The sequence below is a fragment of the Elephantulus edwardii genome, unplaced genomic scaffold, assembly GCF_000299155.1.
Source record: "Elephantulus edwardii isolate Elephantulus edwardi_28Jun2011 unplaced genomic scaffold, EleEdw1.0 scaffold00221, whole genome shotgun sequence".
Classification (NCBI taxonomy): Eukaryota; Metazoa; Chordata; class Mammalia; order Macroscelidea; family Macroscelididae; genus Elephantulus; species Elephantulus edwardii.
In genome coordinates, this window is record NW_006399971.1 from 1,018,899 (window position 1) to 1,033,332 (window position 14,434).

The window sequence follows — 14,434 nt, forward strand, 5'->3', positions numbered from 1 at the left end:
TTATATTGTGCTTCTTTAACACATATACTATAAGTGGATGTTTTTCAAAGAGCAGAATTTATTTCCTCAAAGGCCTGGCAGCTAAAAGTCCAAATCAGGGCCTGTGCTGTACAGATTCCTTCCTTGTTGGTAGCCCTTGGTGTTCCTTGGTTTGTTGGCATTCATTGACTTACATTTAATCTTAACCTATCTGTCTTTTCCTGTGTGTGTTTTTGTGCCCATTCCACTCTTTTTTAAATTCATAAGTGATTGGGTATAAATCATCCTAGCTGAGGAGATTTCTAAGTAAGATCTTAAAAAAGTTGTATGATTTCTCCTTGCCACTTATGATAAAATGCAAAAGGAGAGAAAAGGACTTTAAAATGAATTGTACAATATGAAAACAAAACAAATTTATGAAATTCTGTGGTGTAAGAAGATTCGGTTGTTCATCAAGTCTTTTGTTAAAGAGACGAAGCCTGTGACTAACTGATTTAAAGACTTGTTGCTAGGTGTCATGGAGTTGGTTGTACCTCATAGCAACTCTATGCACCACAGAACAAAACACTACTCAGTCCTGCACCAAACTCACAATCACTGCTATGTCTGAACCCTCATTGCAGTCATGTGTCCATCCATTTACTTGAGGACTATCTCTTTTTTACTTCTGCTTTACCAAGTATGATGTGTTCTTCCATGGCTCATTCTTCCTGATAGCATGTTTAAAGTATGTGAGAGGAATTTTCACTATCTTCACTTCAAAGGAGCATTCTGCCTGTATTTCCACCAAAAAGAAAACTCATTCACTTATATTGAAGGGGATGGAGAAAGAACAAAAAGATAGCTGCCTGTCTGCCTCTTGGAATTCCACAGACAATAAATAGTCCAAATGATTTACAGTCATTGTCTTCCAAGAAAAGAGGAGAACAATCCTTGGAGCAGCTCAAAGATCAACTAACTGTTGGTAGCAGCAAGGGAAGCAGATCTATGTTGGTCATGAAGGTGAGTCCATGGCCTCTGAGGTATCAAAGGACAGAGCCATGGTTCAAGGCTTTAAAGCGTTTTGACCAACTTGGTTCCAGAGTGTGGGACTGCTATTCGATTTGGCCATGAGGCCACCCTGCAATACCCGAGGAGTAGAAGAATGAGTCCTTGCTGAGCTGAGGGGATGGAGTCAACACTCAGATCAGATTCACTCAGAGAAAGAGGCCATCTAAAGCCAAGGTAGAAGAGGTGCCATCGCCATGGGCTTAGAAAGCAGAGCTGAAGCCCAGAGCCAAGGAGCCTCCACCCGGAATCCAGAGAGTAACACTGGCAGTCTGCAGGGTGAGGTCATCACCTAGATAGACTCAGGGACTAGAGAATCATTTTCAAGCATTGTAAGCTAATTTGCTCTGCTGGAGTTGTAAACTTGCTTGGTTATCCTCTTTCCCTCAATTTCTCTCATTTATAATGGAAATACCTAGCTCTGAGGGCCAGTCGCCTCCATGGTGGGAGTGTCATTCCTGGGCCCCTTGAACTAATAGTTCACTGTGGATCTGTAGTCTTTACAACTTCCACCATGAATCAGAGGAAAGAAAAGGGAGCAGCCAGCCCTGTTCATCTGCACCTTGCTATTTGGTGTCCTCTGTGCCCTCACCCTTGGGTGAGGCTGCCACTGTGGAGGTTGCTTTGAGACTTCGCTTCCTCTTCTGCACGTTCTGTTCTGGGTGGAAAATGATGACGTAGGTTTTGGGGACGTAGAGCATGCCAAGTGACACCGATGCACTGAGACTCAAGGACACGGTCAGCGTGGTTGTCTGGATGTAGATCTAAGCCAGGGAGAAAAGGATGAGATGGGTGTTAGCCCTATTATCTCCACAGCCTCTACACTTAATTATACTGCCATGAACTAGAGGTGAGTCTATGTAGCTGGGGAGGATGAATTAAAATGAGCACAAAGGGAAAGACAGCAATGTAGACTAAATCCTGGTAGCATAAATGGCCTGGTGGTCACACTGTGTGCCACTGAGGTAAAAGCACTATCTAAGAATAATGAGTGGCCTGAGATGAGCAAAATTTAAACAGGCTAAACCACATTAGTGAATGAATGGGCAGGTTTTCAGTCACACAAATTAATAACTTAAAAGACTAACAAAAGACACACATGGGTAAGCAAATAGATGTCACAGATGAATAATGTTCTACTATATACATGAATTTTGGAAGCAGGCATGACATCCACTTCCTAAACAACGTGCCTCCGAAAACTCTATGAACTTTGATAAATGTTGATAGTTGTAGAGGGGCTTCAGGCCTTTTGTTCACAGGGTCGCTATGAGCCCTGCTCAGCTCGAAGGCAATCAACAACAATCAACAACATTATACATGACTATGTGAATAAATAAATATTCAAGTAAATGAATTAATGGATTGACAGATAAAGCTATGAAAAGAGTAAATACTTGACTAAAATCAAGTTAATAGATGGATAGAAAAGTTAATGAACCAATGAATAAACAAAGAAATAGGGGAATGACGGACTTAATAAGTGGAAGGATATTGAAGTGAACAGAGTTAGGGACACAAGTGAACCATCTAACCACACATTCAAAGAACTGAGCCCATCTAAATTGATGGCTCAGCTCTTGGAACTTTGGGGCCCTTCAGTCGACAGACAGGAAACAAATGAGGTACTTAACCCTCTGGGGGAATCCCAGATTACCTTTTCAGCTGACTGGGCAGTGCCAAAGAATATAGGCACAAAAGCCAGCCAGATGATACAGGTGGTGTACATGGTGAAGCCAATGGGCTTGGCCTCATTGAAGGTCTCAGGCACACCACGAGCCTTGATGGCATACACAGTGCACGTGACCATAAGCAGGAGGCTGTAGCCCAGACAGCCGATGAGGGACAGATCTGACATGTCGCACTTGAGCACCCCTCTGGCCTGCTCGGGGTCCACTGTCCGCTGCTCTTCATAGTCGATCACGCTGTGTGGAGGCTGGGCCCCCAGCCATGCCACCACTCCCACCACCTGCAGGAACCAACACCATAGCAGAGACAAGGCCATTTCCAGCAATACGTATCTGCCTGCTGAGTGGAATTCTTGGGCGTGAGAGAGCCACCACTAAGAAAAGAAGGAAGTCTAAGTGAGAGGCTGGCCAGAGCAGAGGTCTGAGACATGGCAGGTGGAAAGGAGGAGTTGTAGTGGAGTCCCGTGTTGGTAACATCATCACGGCTGAATATGAGAAAATTGTATGTCCTTTGCTGCTATGTTTTATGTTCTACCCTGCTATGGACTGAGTTCCTGCAAGGGATGATGACTATAGGTAAAAGACAGGAAGTCAGGCTGTGTGACCCTTAAACACACCTCTCTTGGCCTTGGTTATACCAGGTAGTGTGGAAACCCTCACAATCTCTCCTCAGAATGTTGTTGTGTGGACAAAACATCATCTTTAGGGGTGGGATGAAATACTTGGTACATGTATCACATATTAAGAGCCAGATCCTGAAGAAATGTTCTCTCTACTGTACTTCCTGGCCCTCCAGGTAAGCATTATTACCTTGTCTGCAAATACAATCATACACCAATTTGATCACTTCAAAACAGCAACTCCAGTTACTATGGGCTGATTTGACTCATGGCAAATCCCAGTGTGACTAGAAGTGTGTTCCATAGGTTTTCAAGGGATGATTTTTTTGGAAGTCGATTGCCAGTCTTTTCTTCAAAAAGAACTTTCTATGGCTTTGAACCACCAACCTTTAGGTTAGTAGCAGCACATTAAACTGTTGTGTTTAAAAGGACTCTGATAACTCTTAACATAATGCAAACTTAGTTTCTGAGGATTGCTTTACTTCTCTAAATCTAGAGAACAGTTTGGTAAAATGAAATCTTGGGATGGGGGGAAGTAGGCACTTGATACAGGTGCAGGAGTACTGACATGCTTTCTCAAAACGTGTTGAGCCCAACAAGTGGAAGCTTAGGTCCTGTTGGGAAAAACAGAAGCACTTTCTAGTCATGAGTAATTACACACATAAAGACCAGTGGATAAGAATGAATAGGGCATATGTGGAGCCAACTGGGAGAAGAGCTGGCCTGGAGTGGAAAGTGTGTTTCTTTCTACTTGACCTTAAGAATATGGCTGGCTCTGCAATATTACACCAGACTCATTTCTCCAAACCATCTGCCTCATATTATTCTCTACATAGGAAACATCTAGGGCTTTACAAACCATGGAAATTATGTCCAGTGCTTTAATATTACTTGTACTTAGGGGGAACCAATCTTTTTTAAATGTCATAAAATGTCATTCTTTTACATCCTAAAACATAAGCCATTTTATATGGAATTCGATTCTCCCTTCCACAGAAAAACCACAGGACCCTGTGCCTCTCACCCAGCATACCCCAGCTAATTTAGCAGCATAACATGCTTCATGGAAACTGAGTCTTAGCTTGAGGAAAATTAGTCGGTTCTTTCCTTATTTTTATATAAGATCCAAGTTGGAAGAGCATATATTCAGTTTATAAAAATAGTTTTATAAAAAAAATAATTTTATCGCTTTACAGAAAATAAGTAGACCCTCATGCCTCCTAACATACTGCCTTGATTTCCTTTAAGAAGGGAATGAGAGAGTAAGGTAGGGCAGCAGGTGGGGAGAAGGAGAGGAACAGCTTCTCTTCAATGAGGTCTTTTTATTACAGGAAAACAGCAGGGCTCTAGCTCTTGAGCAATTTTTATTTTAGCATGGGAACCAAAATAGAAAAGAGTGACTGCTCTAGAAATACCACTTCTCTGATTCACTGAAGTTGAATAAAAATCTTCCTGTTAAGACCTTCCACATATATATAGATACATGGAAGTTCTAAAACCTGTACGTGTATGATCTTGTTTGGAAATAGAATAGTTAACTTGAGGTCACATTGGAATAAGGGTGATTCTAATCCAATATAGCTGGTATCCTTATAAAAGGGAAGAGAAAAAAGACATAGAAGGAAGTCAGCCGTGCTATGGCAGAGATAGTGTGGTGCATCTATCTACAAGTCAAGTCAAGGAACACCGCGGGCTCCCAGAAGCTGCGAGAAACAACATAGGATCGACTAATCGTGGTGGTTTCAGAGGAGCATGGCCCTGCTAGCATTCAACACTATGAGACTGATTTCTGTTGCTCTAAGCACACGCGCGCTGTGGCACTTTTGCTGTGCAAGCCCTAGAAAGCCACACCCCCACTCCTAGCCTCCAGCCCGCCCTGTCTCCCACCTTGAGGTTCTTGAGCGCCCACCTGCACAGACGTGAGGCTGAAGGTGATGATGAGCTGCGAGGCGGGGCTGATGAAGGGCGGGGGTGTGACGGAGCGCTTGCCCTGCTCGAAGATCCGGTAGATGCGGTTGGTCTTGGTGAGCAGGGCGGAGTAGCTGAGGGTGGTCCCCAGGCCCAGGAAGAGCCTCCGCGCAGCACAGACGGCGGCCCCGGGCTCGGCCACCATGAGGAAGGTGATGGCGTAGATGAGGAAGATGCCGGTGAGCAGGACGTAGCTGAGCTCGCGGCCGGACGCGCGGACGATGGGGGTGTTGTTGTGGAGCACGAAGGTGCCCACCACCGTGGTGGTGGCCATGATGCCCAGCACGGCCAGCAGCAGCGGCGGCGCGGCCCAGGGCGAGGACCAGGAGAGGCGCACCACGGGCGTGGGCCGGCAGCCTGTGTGGTTGGGCGTGGGCCGCATGTCCCCGGGGCACGCCTCGCACGTGAACTCGTCCACCTGGAAGCGGTACCCGTCGCAGGGCTCGCAGTGCCAGCAGCAGGGGACGCCCTTCACCATCTTCTTCCGCTCACCTGGCCCGCAGGGGAGGCTGCACTGAGACGGGGGCACCTCGCGGGGGTCGCCTGACCACTGCAGCACCTCCACCTGGGGCAAGTAAGACACAAGCCTGTGATGCCCTGCTCTCCTCTCCCCAAATCCGGTGTAATAAGTCCACCTCTCCTCGGCACCGCCCTCAGGGCCCCCTCTGTGCCACTCACGTCCAGCCTGAGCGTCTCTGCCCACTGGCCCACGGCCTGGTACCCGCCGCTGCTGGCGCTGCCATTGGCCGCCTGGTACTGGAAGATGTCGTAGCGCCCTGGCGCGTCTCCATTCTCATTGAACATCACCGGGGTGCCCGCACTGCCTGGGAGAGAGCCCCGTTATCCTCAGCTGGTCCCCTTGTCCATCATAGCCACCGCCAAAGGGTCACATGGCTGGACAGCAAGCAGGACAAGTAAGATGGAGTTGGACTGCCCAGGCCAAACCGTGAATTTAGACCTAAGCCATGAAGTTGTACCAGTATGAAGTCAGTTTATTTCTTTGAAAAGCTTATCCTACTCCCTGTAGTCTGGAATAGTTTTAACAGCTTGGCAGAGGTGCACAGTACATATTTGGTAAGGGGACATAATTTTTTTTGTTTGTTTCAGAAGGGATAGTAGCTACAGAGATTATCTCCTGAGTGGTGGAGGTAAGCACTTGTCTGCTAATAAGAAAACTAGCAGTTTGAGCCCACTCAGAGGAACCACCAAAGAAGTATCTGGCTATTCACTTCTGAAGAATCAGACATTGAAAAACCTACTGATCACAACACAGTTCTGACAATCTAAATAGGGTTAGATATAGAATGGTTCTGTTAGATTCCACTGCACCGCAACTGGTTTTAATTAATAGGCAGTGACTCCCCCACAGGCCATGAACACGGCTTGAATTCATTAGATTGTTTACAAAAGACATTGATTGTCCTTCTCCTTGAAGACACTGATGCATCAGACATACTCCACGTGCAAGCAGCTCTTAATCTCCTGGAGCATCGTTCCAAAGCCTGTGACTCAGAATGGGCAGGCCATCCACATTGTGGGCTAAGCCTAGAGACAGCCTTCACTGTGTCTCCCCACAAGCCCCAAGAGTTCAGATGTCTCACAGTCCAGTTCAGTGAAGAGGTGCTATGTGTAACCTATTAAGTGTAATGCAGGCAGGTCACAGAGTTCTCCGAGTCTGAATTTTGCAAATTGAGGTGTAGAGTACTAAAGCCTGGGGGAAAAAAGAAAGCTAAAAAAAGAGGACTGGGATTCAGTCATAAAGAGAAATGCTATGGCATAGATGAACCTTGAAAATATGCCGGAAAAATATGAGAGACCAATATATATGGTTGCACTTAATAAGAAATGTCCAGGACAGCAGATGCAGAGACAAAAACTAGGCGAGTGATTACTAGGAGCTAAGGAGGGTGAAAATTGGGAGTATGATAAGGAATGCTGAGTTTCTGTGTAACATGATGAAAAAGTTCAGAAACAGTGCTGACAGTTATACTTGCACAACATGATGAATGTAACTACCTGAATTGTACACTTAAATATGATCAAAATTGGAAATACGAGGGGTGTGTGTGTGTGTGTGTGTGCGTGTGAACATTATTCAATTGTTATAAAAAGTGAAGAGTAGAGCTTGGCTCAGTTCTCCAACCATTCTGCGAATTGATCCTGCCTCTCCCCTGGCTTCTGTTCTGAGTCTCCCCAGGTCCCATAAAGAAATCTGTCCCAGGGGTATTCCCCCCTGCCCCCGACCCAAAAGGACGCTAGCTCAGACTCACCATTGAAGCGGACAGCTCGGATATACTGTAGCAGCGTCCGCCCATCAGTGGGCTCCATGGCTGGGCACAAGCCTGTGTGCCCGGGGCAGAGCGCCTGGTGCATGCTGTGGAGGGCGTGGGCAATGGCGTACACAGCATCAATCACAAACTGCACCTTCCCCTCCTGCTCGTAGGCGGAGTCCCGGCCAATGCGTTCCTCGCCTGTCCTAGGGACGCAGCACCCCTGAGACCAGGAGCGAGGACGTGTGCCTGGCCCCCACGTGCCGGAGCTGGCCTCCACCTTCCCCTCTACCCCCTCGCCACCTTGGGAAGTGCTCACCTGTGCATTTGCGGGTGGAATCATCTGACTGGCTACCTGAGCTAATCAGTTTGCAGTTAAAATTCTCTTCCCAGAACTCTGCAAACCAGATGTTCCTGCGGTTGTTCTCCAGAGAGCGGGTCATGAAGTACTGGTCAAACCCTGAGAGGAAGGAGAGAGGAGGCTGCGGTGGTTCTCCCGGGTCCTTTCACAGGTGGGACTGGGGAGAACAGGAAGGCAGGGCAAGCATCATCAATCTCACAAGAGGCCAATGTGTTCCTGAATTTCTCTTCCTCCTTCTCTACATTGGTGTTTTTAGTAGAACTAGAATACAGCCATGAAATTTTAAAAAACACCAACATGTCTTCACCCTGTATAATGGCTGTACCTTCATTCACATACTATCCTCTCTGAACATGACTTTCAAGGATGTAGTTCTAGAACCTCAAACTCAAGAGAGAATCTAGGTATCTTAGAAGGGGATGACTTATGGTACCAATTATATGTTTCTGTGATTCAAAATGCAAACACACTGCCATCAAGTCAGTTCCAACTCACAGTGGCCTCCGTCAGGTTTCCAGGAGGAGCTGTGGGATCGGAACCACCCTATGGCCTCGACAACCAGAACTCCCTATTTTTTGTGATTAGCTGGCATCAAGTAGGGTCTCTACTCATCGTCGCCCCATGAACCAAAGAACAAAATGATGCCCAGCCCTGTACCACTCCCTTGATCAGTTTCAGAATGGACCACTGTGGTCAAACAGGAGCTTCACTGGCTGATTTGCCAGGCCTTTCGTTTAGTCCATCTTAGTCTGGGGATTCCACTGAAATCTGTTTAGCATCATAGCAAAATGCAAGTCTTCAGATAGGTGCTGGCTGTGTATAAAATGCATTGACTAAGAACTGAACCCAGGCCTTCCAAGGAAAGCAAGACTTCTCATACTTGTAACATTATATAGACGATGCAATTAGTGCCCTCAGGAAGGAATTCTGGGGAAGAACAGATAGGAACAGAGGGCTGACTATAAGAGCCATCCCTGATACTCACCGTCAATAGAGGCTCTTTTGGGCAGGATGGTGATGGCCCCCATGGCCACGTCCTCCAGGTTCAGGATGGGTGCAGTCTTGGCTCCCCAGCTGTCTGAGCCGACCCACAGGAAGTGGCCCGTCAGGTTGGCCTGGCGTGCAGCCTCCAGGACCCTCCTGGTAGGACAGGGCTGGGGGGTGAGTGAGGCCTGGAATCCTCCTCCAACTCACCCCTGACCACACCCCAGTCTTCATTCATCCATCCCTTCCCACACCACTCAGCAGATCCTCTTTACCAGGAAAAATGGGATTCAGGGTACTTAGGATATCACTCATTAGGAAAATATCAAGTCAGGTCCTGTCTCCAGGTGAATACACTTGCTATGTCCACTGTAACCCACTTCATGTTAACCTTGGAGGAGACGCATGCAAAAGCCCCCTCACCTTCACATCCTGCCTCCACCACCTCCATGCTAGAAGAGGACCCTCCACTTAGTCAGGGCCCAATTCTGCTGACAGCTTCCTTTTTGGGGACCCATTACTGCCTGGGCTGGGTTCCAACAATTCATTGCACGCACATACCCCTGTATACCCCAATTTTGGATTATACAGACATACCTCATTTTATTGGGTTTTACTTTCATTTGCTTTATAGCTATTGCATTTTTAAAAAATTGGTAGATGCTGACAGCCCTTCATTTAGAAGTTATATTGGGGCCCTTCCTTCAACATGTTCCCACTTTGGGTCTTTAAGTCGCATTTTGGTAATTCTCACAATATTTCAAAATTATTCGTGTCATTGCTCACCCAATAAACCTGCAGTATAGTATTAAAACACTTTCATTGGGAGCTCTGGTGACCTCGTGGCAAGAAGCTGCACTGCAATCCCAGAGGTATGCAGTTCAAATCCACCAGATGCTCTGCTAGAGAAGGAGGGGCAATCTCCTCCTGTACCAGTCAGATCTGATTTGAAGGTACACATACAAAATATAATAAATAAAATTATTTTTTTAAAAAATACTTTCGCATGCACTAGGAAACAACAACAAAAAAAAAAAAATCCCTGTCACCTGCTTTATTGTTATATTTCCTTTATGGTTCTGGAATCAAGCCTAAAAATATCTCCTAGACATGCCTGTATAAGCAAGCAAGCATTCGTCTTGAGTTTCCCTGGTTGAGCTGGGTAATCTCTACTCCAGACCAAGCCAGCATCATTCTGGGTATGTAGATGCATCAATGGTAGCAATGGGTGGGAGGAAGAGGAGGAAGGGTGTGTGCATATCAGGTGGGGGTGTCAGAATAGGAGCCAGCACACGCAGGGAGAGCTTCCTTAGACAATGACTGAACACATTCATCCCCACCTGATGTCATCTTCATTGGCAAAGATGATAATGCCCCGTGCATTTGGAGTTTCCATGAGTCTCCTGATGACCTTGTTGAATTCTCCTGGCTTTGGTTCCCTGGGAATCTTGATGGACTGCGCAATACAGACCCCCCCTGGGTGTTGGGGGTGCTTACATCAGACCTTAGTCCCTGTACCTACTGGGTCACCACCGAGGGTGACTGCCTAGCTGTCTTCAGTGCTCAGAACCTGACCAAGGGGAGGAGGGTTGGAAGCTAGCCTGAGCTCCACTTGCTGTGCCATATGGCCACAGGCTAAGTCCAAATGAGCAGGATGTACTTTTTCTTCCAAAGTGTAGTCTGCATTATAATCCCTGAACAACCTACAGGGACACTCCCCCCCTTCCAAGAGTAACCACCCTGAGGTCCACTACAAACCCCATGCCCCACCCTATGGCTCCTTGCTCCATCAGTGGTCCCTGGCTCACATCCCTGCAGGCTCCTTGATGCCTCAGACTTCCCCCAACCCCCCAACCCCAACTCACCAGCCTCACGGGAGATCTGTACAAAGGCCTCAACCCCACTTTCGCCGTAGTTGCCCTCGGAGGCCAGCGTGGACACATAGTTCCATCCCAGTGCTCGGACAATGTCCACCATGGCCTGGGCCTGATAGGAGTCAGGTGGCACCACACGAGAGAAGAAGTCGTAGCGTGTGGAATCGCTGAGCTCCGGGGCTGTGGAGGCATAACTGATCTGAGGTATCTGGAGGGGAGGAAGAAGGCCAGGCTGTGGGTGGAGGCCTAGTTAGTGACCCTCGGGAGGAACTTAGGAGATGGATGAGGGTTGGGGTCTGCTGTATGGCCTCATGGAGAGGTCAGAAGGTATGGGGAAAGCTCTGCAATTTGTGATGGGTTCTCGTGGAAAAGAATATGAGAGAAGTGAGAGTCTCGGGAAAAGAGTGGGTCACCATAGATAGTTGTGAAGTTTGTGTTCAAGAACTTGAACTGTTGAGCAAGGGGAAAGGAGTTGAAGTCCATTATGTAGCTAAATGGACTTCTAGGTGCAGGTGGCATCCACTTGGAGAAAGGGGTGTTCTTGGCAGTTCCAGAGGAAGGCCCACTTTTCTAATCACACAAAGAGATCATGTACCCACATGGCAGCCCCAATGAGGCTTCAGAACAGACAGAAGTCTGGAATGAAGGCTCTGATTCAAGGCTATGCCTGTGCCCTGGGGAGGTTTATTTGAAACTAGGTTTATCTGGGTGCATTAAAGTGATTAGTAATAGAGATTATGGACTGATCTGACCTGGGGTCAGTGAGAGAGGGAAACTTGAGAGGAGGTGGAGAATGGTAACAGAGGACAGAGGAGTGCCTGACAGAGAGAAGGTGCAACTGAGAACTGTGTTAAAGAAGACACACTTATGTGGAGCAAAGAGCAAGAGGGAGCAAATGAGAGTTGGAGTGGAGGTCTAAGAGGAAGAAGTTCTGAAGGGGTGAGGGGCTGGACTGGTCTAGGAGAAATGAGGCTGTTTAAAATAAGGTAGACCGTGTGTCAGCAATATGAGAAATGGGATAGAAAGTAGTAACAGAGAAAGACAAAAGAGAAACTGGAAGAGATTATAGACAAAGAGATGAGATAGAGAAGAACAAGAAGTGAGATAGAAATATAGGAACAAGAGAGATAAAGAGAAACAATCAGAAGAAAGGAGGCAGTGGAAGACCTCCTGGCTATAATTCAATTAGTAGATACTAAGGGAGTTCTGGTGGCTTAGTGGCAAGAAGCCGTGCTGGCATGCACATCGAAGACATAGCCTAAAGGAAGGAAAACATGCATTTATTTCTCTGTACCTGGGGTGGGGGGAGTGGGGGGGAAGTGGTGAGAGAGAGAGAGATAAAGACAGAAACAGAGAGCCAGAAAGAGACAGAGAAAAGAGACAGCCACAACTTCTGTGCAATATTTGGCTGTAGATATGTACCACACCAATGCTGCCATCTACAGGACACTGTGGGAAGCGAGCTATTAAGCTGGTGATGGAGGAAAAGGTCCAGAAAACAAGGAGGAGAAACAAGATTTTCGAGGAAAGGAGATTAGTAGGTGTGCTCCACTTAAGTTAAATGGAAGCAACACTTCCGCGCGCGCACACACACACACACCCTTGCCAAGAGATGGAAGCATAGAGAGCACTAAACTCTCAGGTATCCCAGTAAAGCCATCCTACAAGCAGCTTCCAATGCTTAACTACCACATAAAACCACAAACTTTAATGCCAAAGGTCCTCTAATCCCTATGACTCCATCATTGCTTCTCATCCCCACCTCACCCCAGGACGGCAAGTAGTTTGTCTCTCTCTTAAAGGAGAATTCCCTAAAGATGGGAGCATTGTGGGGCTGGGAAGAGCGCTAGAGATAATCACAGAGTAAAAGAAATTCCATCATCACCACTTCAGAGCGTGAGATAAAGTTAAAAATCAAACATTGCTTTGTGGAATTTAAACGATGATAATTAAAAAAGAGACACTTAGAATAATAAATACCCTGCGGGCCTAACTAAGCACTTTTACCACCATGGGGCAAAGAGGAGCATCTTGGTTGCCACCTCCTGAAGTAGAGCCTGAAGTCCAGAGAAATGTCAAAGCTCCTCCCACTGCCTCCTCCACAAGCACAGAAGCAAGATAATCAGGTACAGTCAGTCATGCAAGGTTTGAATTTGCGAGAAACTCAGAAGGTAGGATTCCTAATGCATACAGAGGGCTGCCAGCCTGTGTAAACGGTATAACTGAGGTGAGGAAGAAAGAGGTCAGACAGGAGAGTAGGGATAGGGGTACCACAGCATTTTATTCAGGTCTGTACTTGAACCAACGAAGAGAGCTTCTTTGAATCACTCCCATCTGCCTGAACTAAAGTAGTTCAAGCAGAGAGCTTTCCAGAATGAAGGGAGAAAGATGTCAGGATGAGGACAAAGAGATGTTGGAACTCGAGCTCGGCTCCGCAGCCCTCACCGCGAAAAGGCGCAGCACGTTGGCAACCATGATGGAGACAGAGCTGGCCGAAGCTCCCACCACCGCCACGACGCGCTCAGGGGGCGCAGCGCGCAGTGGAGGGGCGCCCCCTGGGCAGCGCACGCTGGCTTCATCGCCATCGCCACGGCCTCGGATCAGAGCCTGCACAAAGCTGAGTGCCTGCTCCAGCGCGTACGTGTCCCGGGAGCAGGTGTCCAGCAGCCGCGCACCCAGGCGCACACCAGGCAGCAGCTCGGGGTCTGCGTTGACGCGGTCCAGCGCATACAGCATGGCCTCGAGCCGGTGCACTCCCTGCTCTTTCTTCAGCGTCCCACAGGCCCGGCCCGCTGCGCCTCGCGCGTGTACCGGGAACAGACCGCCCAGTGTCAGCCCGCCGGCCAGGCGCACGGAGCCCGCCGCCTGCGCCCTGACGCCCGGCACCAGCCACTCCAGGGTCCACAGCAGCGCCAGGAGCGGCGGGCAAGGGGCGCGCCGGGGTCCGGCCATGGCTCGTAGGCTGCAGAGGAAAAGGCAGAATGGGAGAAGGCTTTCCCTCAAAAAAAAGTTTCTGAAAACTTAAGGAACCTGTTGGGCAAAGGTTGGGAACTCTGGGGCAAAGGAGAAGGAAGGCACACAAGATATGTTTGCCTAGATCTCTTAGTGACTAAGTGGGATGCTATTCTGTCAGTCGTCCTGGTTCTCCATCCAGGGTGCCCAGAACAGCACACGCAGATCCCCCTGCCTGATGCCTGTTTCCAGCCCTCCAGCCTTGCCCCATCTCAACATACTCTTTTTCTTAGAATCCAACCTTAGCATCTCCTTGGTGTGCACACTCACCTGCGCCAGCCGCTGTCGCTCTCGGTTCAGAACAAGTCTGTAGCAGATGCTGAGGGGCACTAAGGGAGAAAGGATTTAAGGATTCTAGGGAGGTGATGAGAGACCGCCCTCAGGGCGGAAACCCCTCCATAGAACTGATGTCCTGAGCTGGCTTCCCTCTCATTCTCTCTGCATCTCTTCTCCCTCCCTCCTCTAGTCCCTGTTTTGTTTTGTTTTGGTTTGGTTTTTTCCTTCCTTTGGTTGTACGCTCTACTCTCTTAGGGACTGTTTCTGACGTGCACGCTCACTTTGTCTTATTTCTGTCTCCCTCTGATTTTTCTCTTCCATCCTTCTTTCCTTCCATCTCCTTCTTTCCTTCCTT

The 14,434-nt window shown here is 48.0% G+C and overlaps 1 protein-coding gene across 1 annotated transcript; it reads right to left on the minus strand.

The window, feature by feature from the left end:
* Positions 1-1,592: 1,592 nt before the first annotated feature.
* Positions 1,593-13,743, minus strand: GRM6 (glutamate receptor, metabotropic 6). Its single transcript, XM_006898148.1, has 10 exons — positions 13,237-13,743; positions 10,783-10,999; positions 10,258-10,393; positions 8,919-9,073; positions 7,892-8,032; positions 7,573-7,773; positions 5,981-6,126; positions 5,244-5,867; positions 2,684-2,995; positions 1,593-1,790 (listed from the first exon to the last, which is right to left on the minus strand). Exons 1-10 carry the CDS (start codon positions 13,741-13,743, stop codon positions 1,593-1,595), a joined length of 2,637 nt encoding a protein of 878 aa, XP_006898210.1.
* Positions 13,744-14,434: the final 691 nt, after the last annotated feature.